This window comes from Rosa chinensis, chromosome 5, assembly GCF_002994745.2.
Source record: "Rosa chinensis cultivar Old Blush chromosome 5, RchiOBHm-V2, whole genome shotgun sequence".
Classification (NCBI taxonomy): Eukaryota; Viridiplantae; Streptophyta; class Magnoliopsida; order Rosales; family Rosaceae; genus Rosa; species Rosa chinensis.
Genome location: NC_037092.1, coordinates 10,620,682 through 10,633,708, shown reverse-complemented (window position 1 = coordinate 10,633,708; position 13,027 = coordinate 10,620,682). Strand labels below are relative to the sequence as shown.

General features: G+C 35.3%; 2 protein-coding genes across 2 annotated transcripts; both read right to left on the bottom strand.

The window, feature by feature from the left end:
• Nucleotides 1–155: 155 nt before the first annotated feature.
• LOC112166140 (photosystem I reaction center subunit psaK, chloroplastic) lies at nucleotides 156–1,467 on the bottom strand. The gene is made up of 3 exons (XM_024302911.2): nucleotides 1,292–1,467; nucleotides 530–610; nucleotides 156–437 (listed from the first exon to the last, which is right to left on the bottom strand). Exons 1-3 carry the CDS (start codon nucleotides 1,370–1,372, stop codon nucleotides 210–212), a joined length of 390 nt encoding a protein of 129 aa, XP_024158679.1. The 5' UTR covers nucleotides 1,373–1,467; the 3' UTR covers nucleotides 156–209.
• A 1,233-nt stretch (nucleotides 1,468–2,700) lies between these two features.
• On the bottom strand, nucleotides 2,701–5,722 carry LOC112168330 (glucan endo-1,3-beta-glucosidase 13). The gene is made up of 4 exons (XM_024305457.2): nucleotides 5,230–5,722; nucleotides 3,779–4,117; nucleotides 3,098–3,128; nucleotides 2,701–2,991 (listed from the first exon to the last, which is right to left on the bottom strand). The coding sequence occupies exons 1-4, from the start codon at nucleotides 5,285–5,287 to the stop codon at nucleotides 2,898–2,900; spliced, it is 522 nt and encodes a 173-aa protein (XP_024161225.1). The 5' UTR covers nucleotides 5,288–5,722; the 3' UTR covers nucleotides 2,701–2,897.
• Nucleotides 5,723–13,027: the final 7,305 nt, after the last annotated feature.

Sequence of the window (13,027 nt, the reverse complement as noted above, 5' to 3'; positions counted from 1 at the left end):
GTGAATCGTAGTTAGAATAATCATACAAACGTTTTGATATCTAAAGCATGTTATATTAGTGGCACACTTCACGTCCGCTCCACTTGTTCTACGTTGTTACCTCATTTTAGGATCCGGTTTAAGTTTTTGAATCTCGTGATTGTTGAGCAGAGGAAGAAAGCAAAGAACCTTGAAATTAAATACTCGTAAATTTGAATTCACATTACTTTTTACAGAGCACCAATGTTCTTAAGGCCAAGAACAACCCCAACCCCAATGATGTGACCCACAGTCCCACAAGCCAAGGTATCAGCAAGGGTGAACCCAGCTGGGTCACCGGTCTGAAGCCCTGAGTCCCTTATTTCAAGCTTCAATCCTGCTGTTGCCTTCCTGTTTGCAGATGGCGCCAACCCGAATCTCCCAGCAAACAACATTAGGCTTGTAGTAGTCACCATTATCTGAATCAAAAAGGAAGAAGATGCGTTAGTTTTGATCGCCTTCTAAGCTTCATAGTTCAAATTCTTACAGAAAAGAGAAATATATGCTTTACCAAATTGGTGGGTGAACCGATGAAATCACAGCGAGCTCCCAAGGCACCTTGGCTCTTGCGCCTCATTGGTTGAACAGCAGCCTGAATGATGAGGCATACTTTAGTCAGTTAACTAGTGCAAGAATTAACAAAACCATATAGTAGTTGGGGGTCAAGTTAGAGTGTCTAACTGTATAATTCCCATATGAGCATGATCATCATCTTCACCCAACTAGCTTAAAACTTTCTAAGATTTTGGATTTTTACTACAGAAAATGTTTAATTCACAGAATTTGTTTATCAAATAAGATCTTAATCGTGCATGGACACAAAATAAGATAAATAAAACAATATCAAATTATTTGGTAAACAAAATTTGATGAGTATTGCATTACTTATGTCGATCACTTAAACAATAACCAGCCATAAGAACTTCCGATCACTTAAAGAACGGACCACTATAAACGGGTCCATTACTTATGGAGGGAGAGTAATCACTGGTCTTACAAATTAAACTTCTAACCCAAATACAAAAGCTCCTACTATACCTTTAACTTGTACCTAATTGGTCAAATTTCCTATTATAAACTTCTAAATTTGATCCATGCATAAATCATCAAAATAGATACCATATTGTGACACAGTCCTAGATCCAACTTCTACTATATCTTTAACACTCCCATTGAACATATATTTCAATAAACATGAAGCAGAACCAACTGCATTACACACATTCAGAAGCAAAATAGTCTAGAAATGAATGAGAGAAAAACAAGCACCTACCAAGCTCTGTACATTGGATGAGATCTTGGGTCTCAACCCATTGAACTGGGGGAGAGAAGTAGTCACAGTAGCTGCTGCCATTTTCTAATCACAACTGATGTTAGGAGTCTACAAAAGTCTCTCTTTGTTTTTTTGATAATTTTCTGAACTATGGTAGCCTGTAATGCAAAGATTATAAGCTTTTTGAATAACAGAGTCTTCACCTCAACCACATGAGGAACTTGTGGCTTCAGAAACACACATTTGGATACACCAAGATACTTGTTGCTGACTTGGCTTTACCTCATTGGATTTTCTCAGTTGGATAAGGTTTTTGTGAGCTTCAGAAATGTCCATTTGGATTATTGATGATGGAATTTCAGGTATTGAGCTGAGAATGGACAACGACCCTGATATAGAAATGGGCTGGGTTGGGTTAACCTGGACAAGTCAGCCCATAAGTTTGGGTTGGGCTACAAAATGAAATTTTAATCTAACGGGCTTATGACCTTGACCTATATATGGCTGAAGTCCAATTACCTGAGAAGCCGTCAATGGCAAGAAAATGGAAAATTAGGTCCAATGAGAATTATCTAACATCTTTCGATTGTTAGTTCATGTTGATTGAGCGCATGATAAATAATTAAATATAATATATTGTAATGAATGTATCCATAGATTTTAGAACAAATTGAAATTGGACCAACTAGAGTTGAGTATAGAAAACGTAAAGTTACCCTTCCTAAAACTCTGCTCCAATTTACTGTTGAAAAATGATTCAGAGCACTGACGTGCAATGCGTGCAATTACACTTATATGAATAGACAACTGGATAATATCAAGTGTATTTTTTTTATTATAAAAAAGAAAATGACTACAAATATGCCACGAAACACTGTCGCGAGTTGCAGCACAGCATTATTGCGAGTTGCGACCAACATTTGAGCGGGAAAGAATGCCCGAGGGCAAATTTGTCTTTTAGCTGTGTTGTTTATTCATTACATAACATATGTAATGATGAAGTGACTTTCCCAGGACGTGTGAGAAGGACAGAAGATACAATATATAATGGAACAGAGATACTATCCACGGTTTCGTGGGCCCTCACATTTAAACCCCCAGCTTCCCATTCAAACCTCAAGATCTCTGTTCCTTGGGATGGGTTCAACCCCAAAATCTCGTCTCATTATCTCAATATATCGCGATAAATTGACATGGCTAATATCGTCATTTCCTCAAAATGATCAGTCTATGCAAACACCATGTGCAGGGTGTTTAGGGAAAGGAGCTCCAAGAGTGAGGAGCCCAGAGGAAATAAGAAGAAAAAAAAAAGTTGAATGGGAACATAAATTTGCTCCACTTTAAAGATACATGAGATGGATCAAACAAGAGACAGATTTAAAAAGATTGGGGGGGGGGGGGGGGGGGGGTTTGCTTAATTAGCTATAGATTCCTAAACCAGAAACAAAGACAGGAATAAGCATATTACAATTACATAATCATAGGCTAATCGTGTTCTGATCTCCTGCCTTTTCCTTTCCATGACATTAAAATAGTCTTGTACAAGACAGTCGAATTCGACTTTTTGGGCAGTTTAATCAGTTTAAATAATGATCATGAGCAATGATCAGCTTCTTAGATACAAAAGCAGTAAACAAAGGAGAGCAAGTTTCCACCACCAAATAAAGCTCAACAATGGAGGTGCTGCAGAGCCTACAGATCTGGAAGACGAGAAATATATATTAAAAATCAAAGAACGAGTACAATTTAGTAAATAAGACAGGATGCATTAGGCAAACTAAAAGATGTAGGTGAGAACAAGTATACCCAGGAGCAGCATAGACACATTTTCCATAACCTGCAATATAGTAACGAAACTCATCACTATCTGTTCTTGGCTGAATGATGTTATAAGTATAATACTTCACATTCTGGTCGAACTAACATCGAGTAGTAAGCTTCATAATCAGCTTATAAATCCAATAAAATTAGGCAGCATTAATAAAATGTCACTGCATCTTATATTAATGGTGAAGCAAGCTATATTGTACTCTCTGTTTGATACTAATCTTAAGGAAGGAATAGATCCTTGTGGTTACAACTTTAAATGACATTAGATGACCTTCAGTATATAAACCCATATGTGTCATAAAGTTAAATGTCTAAGAAGAATAAGTAGTTCTAAAAGGGCCCTAAAGCTAATTGTCACTTTCTTCGAATCAATAAAGTAATAGGAAAATTGAAGCTTCTAGTTTAGTGCCTAATCTCATTACATCAGCTATTACTTATTTTTCCACCCCAGAGTAAAACTTGTGTACTTCATAGAAAGCAAGTTGAATTTAGCACCAAATGTACCATGGGATTCCACTTCCAAATTGATGTCTAAGGTGTTCTAAATCATTTGTTTATCTAAAATGCTATTGTAGATAGTCATTGTCTTTGTCGTAAGTCCTAGTGTTAGCCTTTACAATAGTAATCGGGGAGAAATTAAAGAGATGCAGAACTTACTTGGGTTATGTTTAGTGACAGCAGCAGTGCCCCCAAAATTGCAAGCAATATCAGAATTCCCATTCTGTTGATAGTAGCTATTGAAAGCGAAGGAAGCATGAGATAAGAGAGTGTCTGGATCGTAACAGGGCCCGCCTTCTTGGATGGCCTTGCAGTCTGCCATTCCGAGCCCACAGGCCCAATCTAATGCATTCTGCAGATCATCTTGGGGGACACCAGCAAGAGCCACACACCATGTTGTGCCATCAATGAATGTTGTGTTCCCTTCTGGTGGTGACAATGTGGTCACTGGTATTGCACCATCTACTTTCTCTTCCACACCAACTCCCATTGTCAAAGCTAAAGAATTTGAAAAACGTGGAGATTGGATATGGACCAAATCAGAAATGGATGAGGTGATCACTTTTCATTAACGATCAAATATTGACAATTGAAATTGTACCGAATATGGGCTACTCTACAATATCCCCATATCGGATGCAGGGTTTTTATTAGTTCTCACACACATTCAAAAAGTGGCAACACTTCTGCCACGTGAACTTCTCAAGACACAAAATTTCGAGTACACTAACCAACAATTCAAGTTTGTGAAATTATCGATACCTACAGAAGTAAAGCTTAAACATGTGCTTTCAGTCCATCACCTATGTTGCTGTTCGCTGCTTTGGTTAAGTATAAGTAGCAAACAGGAAAGACAAAACTGAAGTAGCAAATTCCATGAAAACAGTATAGAATATCGTTTTAGAACAAGCCCAAGTAAATAAACGCAACACAACGATAAAGAACAATGACAATAGATCATGAGCCTAGTAGATTAATAAATACCATGGGATTAACCAAGGGCCTAGTAGATCATGAGCCTTTGGTACTAGACAGGCACCATGGGCCAATAGTACATGTGAGCAATTAAAAGTCATAATGACTATTAGTACAATTCTACCAACTGGTCTAAGACTAATTAAGTGGGCTTGGACTTTGCCATGTATCAGTATGTTCCTATATTGGGGACTCAGTTACCATGAAATCTGGGTTTCCCATACCACATTTCTTAAAAATTTAAAAAAAAAATTAAAAAAGAGAAGAGGAAAATTCATTTACATCATTTTTTTTTTCCTCAGAGAGAGTACCCTTGATGTTCTTGCTTATGAAATGTTAATAATCATAATAAAACAGCAAAATTAAGACAAAGCACTAGCACATTAGCATTAGATTAGTAGTCCCAGAAAATAAAATATGCAAATCACAGATTGCACCTTTCCAACAAAGAACAAAAAGAAAGCATTTTCAAATTTTGTTTGAAATGAAGCGCACAAAACAAAAATGTAAACTTTGACCAGCAACTTCCAACTTCTGAACAAGAGGATCTCAGCTAAAACAAATACAGAGACACAAATACTACTCCAAATCCAGCTTTAAAAGAAAGAAGAAGCAAACTAAGGAACAGAACATACCAAGATAGCATCCTATGAACAACAGGCAGCACTGCAAAACCCAAGTGTTCTTTCTCATGGTGGATTTTATACTCACTGATCTTCTCCTTCAAACCAAAACTGAAGAAAAAAAAAGCCTCAGAATTTCAAAGCCCTCTTCACCTTCAGAAACTAAACCAAACTACTTTGAAACCAAAAATGTACTTCCTACTCTCTATCTCTCTCTACAAGCTCCTCTCTCTTAAAATACCAAGAATGTGATGTGAAGCACATGAGTTGGAACAATGGGTGGTATAAAATGCAAGAGCAATGGTGTATTAGAGGAATCTCAAGTTTCCTTGAAGAGAAATTGTCTCTCCCCTTTTTCACTTTATTTGTTGTTTGAGTTTTCAAGAGAGTGAAACTGATGCTTCAGAAGGCTATGTGTACCACTTGCTCACTTTGGCAGTGGTGTAGACCTTCACACTTCACAGAGAAATGTGTCTTAAAATATGAAAGCTTTATTCACAAGACAAGAGGAGTCCAGCCATAAAGCAATAACCAATTCTGGCTCTCTGTTTCTCATTTTCTCTTTTAATTTATCGTGATATATTCCACCTCTTATATTTTCTCGCCAATGTGCTTCTCTTGTCGGGGTTGGTTTCGTCCATAGATAGCAAAACTACCTGCTATTGTGGCCTGGATTGTGTTTTATTTCAAAGTGGCCCAGCCCAGTTCTTGGACAGTTCTGATGATGTTAAAGTTGGGCCTATTTCTGACCCAATAACAGATGAGTCTCCAGTCTCCTCACACTTGCCTAGTTTGCCCCTATGGGATTGTTTTAAAATTTCTTTGATCAACGTGCCATCAAATTCATTCAAATGGAAGGAAGTGTTATGAGTAGGATTACGATACAAACAAGAGGCATAGAATGTGTACTTCTAACACAAATGCAAATCTATATTATTTCTCTCGGATAGAAAAATATTGCAATCAGTTGCAGGAGAGGTGGATTTATAGAAGCAATTAAGGTAGATACAAGGTGTTGACAAAACGTCTAACCTGATGAAGAATAACAACTAGCATGATGGAAAAGTATGAGTGCACTTGAACAACAAGAAAATATTTTTTGTTTTTTAATTTTCGATTCTTAATATGTGATTGTAAAACAGATACGGAGGGGTGCTTTATATGTCTTAATACATAAATGAATAACAAAATTCTCTTTCAAAAATAAAAATGAATAGTAATACTAAGGGGGTTGTATTGTATATGGAATTAGTGGAACTTTTAAAGAAATCTATGGAATTTAAAAGTCTGGGTGTATTCAATATAGACTTTTAACAGTTCATGAAAGTCTTGAGGTATTCAATTAAGATTTTTAAAGACTTCATGAATTCCACCAAAATCTATGGGTATTCAATTAAGACTTTTAAAAATGAATAAAAGTACAGATGTATTCAAAATATCATTCATACTTATGGAATTAGAAAATCATGGATAATCGTGGACTTTGTAGTGTTAACTATACATACCAAACTCCAATAATTTTCTAACCTCTAGACCAAAGATTTCAAAAAGTCTATCAAAGTTTCCTCTTCAAAAAAGAAAAAAATGAAAAAAAGGTCTATCAAAGTTCCTCTCTCTACGCACGAAGAAGTTTGTCATTCATCATCTCTCTTTCTTAATTTTTTGTCTTTTCTCTAATCTTTTATGATATCAACCTTTTTTGATACCTAACATGTTCATTGTAGTTGTTGAATGTGATTTTTTTTTTTTTCAATTGTGATACTTTGAACCCTAATAGGCAATAGCAATAAAAATAATTTATGAAAATATTGTGGTCTAACCCTAAGACCTTGAACCATACTAAATTTTATCTTATTAATTAATTATTCTCATTAATTTGAATTTATATTATGATTCAAAAAAATGTTGGACAATTGAATTTCAATTGATTGATTATAGATCAAGACATTGACCAATATTGCTACAATATATGTTAATCGGCGAAAACAAAATTGATGAGAATAATTAACCATAAACATCAAGTGATCTATATTATATATTTATGTTGTTAGGAGATTAGGAATGAGAACAAACTCGCTAGACACACTAACAATCATTTGTTTGAGTTCATTTCTATTAGAAGATGCTGGAGCATTGAAGAGACAACAGAGACAACAAGTTATTATTTTGTTTTGTGTTTGGGCTGCATTTTTTTTTTTTTATATTTTGTACAATCTAGGAAATCTGTAGAATTCATTCATAATAAAGTATATAGATTTTCATGAATCAATAAAAGTCTGTTGCTAAATTCAATGGTTTTAAAAAATCCATAACAGTCTATCAACTTTTTAAAGAGTTTATAGACTTTTTAAAAAGTCTGTTATTTAAAAAAAGTCTGCACAAATTTAAATACAATACACCTCCTAAGAAAGCAATTGTAACGTGTGATAATCAGACAAATTTTGTACATATTTATGAGAATATAACAACCGCCGGGCAACCCAAACCGCCGGGCAACCGAAACACTAAGAAGCTACTTGGAATTGGATAGATTTACTAAACCGACAGAACTGTACGAACTACCTAGTGTCCTGGCATATAAATAAACGTCACGTACGTCGATTGGAAGACCTTCATCTTCATCACTCGAGTCATCCTCACAGTCGGAGAAATAGATGCCATTACTGAGGTTGTTAGAGATATCAAAACAAGAAACAGCACCGTGGAGAGGTTTTGATTCTTCCGCCTTGGTGCCAGGAACCTCATGGACCTTGCTATCAAGAGACTTGTCGTCCATCGGAAACTGCCGATGGTTTCAGGCCCCAGAATGATCCTCCTGATGATGGTTTCACGGCTGCTCTTTCCTGATGATAGTTTCGGGCTCTGGAATGATCCACCCATATCTGCAGTCGTCATCCTCAAATGTGTCTTGGGAATGATAAATTTAGAATAAAAAACGTAAAGTATTCAATGAATTGTTTCAAAAACATAAAAGAAAGTAAATTAATTGAAAGAACACGTTGGAGATGAGTCAGATGACATTACAAGATGATGCAGCATACAATACAATGTTACAAACAGTACACATAAACTCATTTGTAATAGCTACAGAGCTGTGATTGATACATGGTCCCTAGCTAAAAAGGATTTTGGACCCGATTAAAATTCTTGACGTACGTTGCTGTCAAGTAATAGCCACAGAGCTGTGATTGATACATGACCGAGGCATATGCAGTGATCTTTGCCCTCGGCCCTAGGCTTAATACTGTTGTTTCTCTGTTTATATCTAGCTAGCATTACACATGGTGATCAAGTATTCGCCGGCTGCTAATTAAGCTGCCTCTTGGATTTGACATGGCTCCATCGATCTCCTCTCACATAAATGGTGCGGAACTCACAGACAACAGTGGGGATTATTATCTTTTTAGTCTTATGATTTATTCATCAAAGTGTAACAGTTTTGGTCCATGTATTATTAACTAGAAAAGTTTAGTCCTAAGAGCAAGTTGATCTATTTGGTCACCGGGTCACCTACTATTCACTGTTTTTTAGTATATATTTTTATTCTCTGGATCACGAAATACACTGTGATCATGATCACCCAGAATACTGTAGAGGGTGACCTAGAACACGAAATACACTGTGCTCGTGACCCAGATGATGAAATTAACATTAAAAAGCAGTGAATAATTGGTGACCTTGTAACCCAACGGGTGAACTTGCTCTAAGCGAGGCTATTCTACCACCAATTATTTCATCAACAAAAGTTACAAGCAAGGCTAACAATATCACTGGTCATGCAAGCAAAACCAAGCTAGCGATCCTCATGCAAGCGGTATTAAGTACGTTGAAAAATGTCATGTACTCTTTTAACCCCGTGAGAACCAACCTTAAAACTTCTTCCCATAAAAAATAATGTCTAAGAACCAAGGTCTCGCACCAATAGCACCATGATTGTTTTTTTTTTTTCCCCCAAATTTCATGTTCTTGTTTTCATGCCAAAATTTTCTCACATCTAAATCATAATTTTTTTAAGGAGTTCTCGAACTAGCAGAACTCAAAAATCTAGACCTGTTTTTTTTTTTTTTTTACGATTTTCTTAAAATGAGCTTCAATTCATAATTCCAAAATTGACATTTGAACCTCTTTCATTTTTCAAGTAATAGTTGATATTGTCAACTCATGTCAAATTACTAATAAAAATACAAAAGAGAGGGGAGGGGGAAACAACTTTTCTTACCCCTACGTACAGTAGTAGTCTTTGACTTAAAGAAAACTTTCTCCTCTAACATAACCCTAAAATATACATCAACAAAACATTATCTATGTTGCTGTTAAAATTTTCTGAATTTGACTTTGTGGTTAATCACCCATTAATGGAAATAGGTTTCTTGTAAAAAAAAATGAGATTTAGCTATGAAACTCATAGAAAATAAGGAAACAAAAAAAATTATGGAATTGTTAGTAGGAATGATGGTGGAAAGAAGATTTGACGAGGGGGGAAAGAGTCATTGTATTTCATTGATTCAGCAGAAAATAAATATAAGCTATATAACCTCCATAAGATTATAAAACGTTAAAAGTTTCCTGGAAATAGTTCACACATACAAGGTCATAAACAAACTCTATATATAAAATTACAAATCACAATGAGAGAGAGAGGACTAGAAACTGGAGGCTTTTTTTTTTTTTTGTTCAGCTTAATTGTATCAAGACAGACGTCTTTGTTAATTAACATGAAAAATTCAAGTCGATAAAGGTTGAAAAAATTGCAAATTATTGAACAAGAGGCCCATGTTAAGAATAGTGTGTGTAAAGAAGGCAATGTAACTGAAGCTAAGAAATGAAAAGTGCGTTTGTGCCCCCAACGAATTTCTAAAGATGATAGTGGGAACCCCACAAGTAAACTTTATGTAAATAATTGAGTACGACCACGCACTAAAGTTCATTACTCTCGCAGGTTGTCCTCTCATGAGCTTGTAAATCATTAACGGATTGCTCAGTTAATTGCCCATAGAATCATACAGCAGTACTCTTTGACATGCAGTTCAGGATTAAGTGGGAGTTCAAATCTGGTTTGAGGCTCCGAAACATCAATAAAAGTCAATTATTTCCACTAATTAGGATTACGTTGAAAACTAAGCATATATATCGGGGAAAGCTACTACTCCCAGAAAACCATGGGATTACAAGTTTACAGTTCAAGACTTTTGTGCCATGGTACCAGCTTTAACCCCTTTTCTTGGTAACCAACATATAATACGTACAGAATTTCATGAACTCGCTGAAAAGTTAAGTATTGAACTGATTGGCTCTCCAATGAAGAGCTTGGAACCATTCTTATCAGACATAGACCATTCTCTTAACTGAAACAGAAAGGAATAATACAGCCTATAAATTAAGGCTAGGAGCCACAAATATAGAACTTTATACCCTGCAGAGATTTGGGTGTTGCAGGTAAATCGGGTTTCTGCATGATTCTTTCTAGTAATGTTGATCAAGATGGAAACCCTTTCTTATATTTTAGCAAGGAGACATAATAACTTGCAGGATTTGGGTTAGCAAGAATATCTCGTTTCTGCATGATCTAGACCTCTCGAGAAATTTTGTACGAGCCCCAATACATACATGACTATTTGCATCATAGTCAGGAAATAAACCTGTATATCACTATAGGAACATACGTGGTTAGTAACAACTTTATTCATATAATTAGAAAATACAAAATAAGTTTGCTTAAACCCTATATTACATAGAAGCATGAGATATATATATATATGGTTCATATGAGATAAAAAAAAAAGAGCAAAAATATAATATTAAGACAAGATGTTCGACAAATGTACTCAATAATAGTAGTATTAGAGTAAATAAAGCAATCCGGGCTGTAAGTTTCTTCGATCACCCTGCTCTCGAAAAGAAAATCTTTTTCAAGAACAAGCTATACAGAATAAGTGTACGTTGTGAATATTTATAGAAGCTTGACCGCTGAGCCAGTTCTGTCTATCTGGGTTCGTCAACATGCAATATATGAAATCATACCTGAAGCAAATCGCTTAGCTGCAAATTGCCTCACACATCAAACCATATAAAATGTCCACACCTCGTAAACTTTGAGATCCAAAACTTTAAAAATAGTAGAGACAGAGAGACAGAATCTATGAGTTAGCTGAGCAACCACTTATTAGTTATTAGTAACCACAGCAGATCAAAGTAGACATAGAAGCAACGTGAACAGCTTCGGAAACACCATTCAGGGTGTTCATACAATATTTTATGGTACCAAGAAAACTAATCAAATATTTAATTAAGAAGATATATATATTAACTCGGATTCCCAACTTCCATTTTTTCTTTCTTTCTATTTTTGGGTTGTTCATGATACAGCCATTATATACCACACACCATTAGGGTTTATTCTTATTTTTCTCTAGCTTAATACAATAATAGACCTAAAGTCAGATTTATATTAAATTGGTGTCATAATTTTCAACTAATGTAAAGTTTATATTCTAAATGTTGAGGAAGAATTTGTCTATGTGACATATTTTGTCCGTTTGTCGGCCTATCAAAACAGCGGGAATATTGGCTCCGTGTTCACCACTCTGCCCTAATTCTCACATATTTTTTCTTCTTCTTTTTCTGCAATCTGCTACTTCCTTGAAACTAATGGCCATGTTTTTATGCCTAATATATGCTTCCTTTAAAATTACGTACTTACAAGGATTTCTTAGTTATTTTATTCTGCATGCATTCCTCATATATATTAAATTTTTGGGGTTGATGTGAAAAGCATGATCTTGCTACATACAGAGACTTTTCCGTACCTTCATTGATGCGATATGCATTCCAAGTTTATATATGAATATATGATGACTAATTTTTGCTATGTACGGTTGGCTTAGCAAAGAGGCTTCTGAATCCCACATCAGATACATACGTTCAAAACACAATACACCAGAATTCACCTTAATTTAGAAAGGGTTTTCATATATAAGGATAGTCTTAGGCATCCTTTGCTTCGTGGAATGGAAATGTTGGGGATGGAAACTTTATCTTTTCCTGTGTTTGGCGCGCACACCTAAAGAAAGAAACAACTTTCCTGCATGAAGGGAAAATAGGGGATTAAATTACCATCCCCATATCCGACTTCATTCCTCATCCTCTTACCCGCCCTATCCCCATAATAAGAAACTGGGGATTCCCCGTCGCCGTCCCCATTGGGGATTAGGTCTCCGTACCCGCCCCAATCCCAGTTAACAATATTATTAATTTATTGATTATAAAGTATGAACTTAAAATCAAACATCTACATAAAATAAATTCTTTATTTCAATCAAACAAAAACAAATACAAGTCTCGCTTAAAAAAGAACAATAAAAGTCTACATTCAACAAAAAAATTCCACAATCAATTGCTTAGTATAACCTAACAACTTACTTATTCACTCCAACAAGGTGAATTGAATAATATCAAAAATATATTGACAGAATTTAAATATTGACAAAAAGATGAAGTTTTCATAGATATTTATTTATAAATAATATCAAAAATATATATAATATATATATTTTTAGATAATTCTTATTGGGTGTGTATGGGGATAGGGATCAAAATATCATCCCCGCCCCATACCCGATTTCAGAATTTGAATACTGAAGATCCTCATCCCTGATACCCGATTTCTCCCGAATTTCTCCCCATTAGGTTCGAATACCCGAGGGGCGAGGGGGATTATTGACATCCCTATTCATTTTCCTTCATACTTTCCCTGCATTAATTACACATTAATTTTCTACTCTACAGATTATTTTAATGACTGTTATTACCA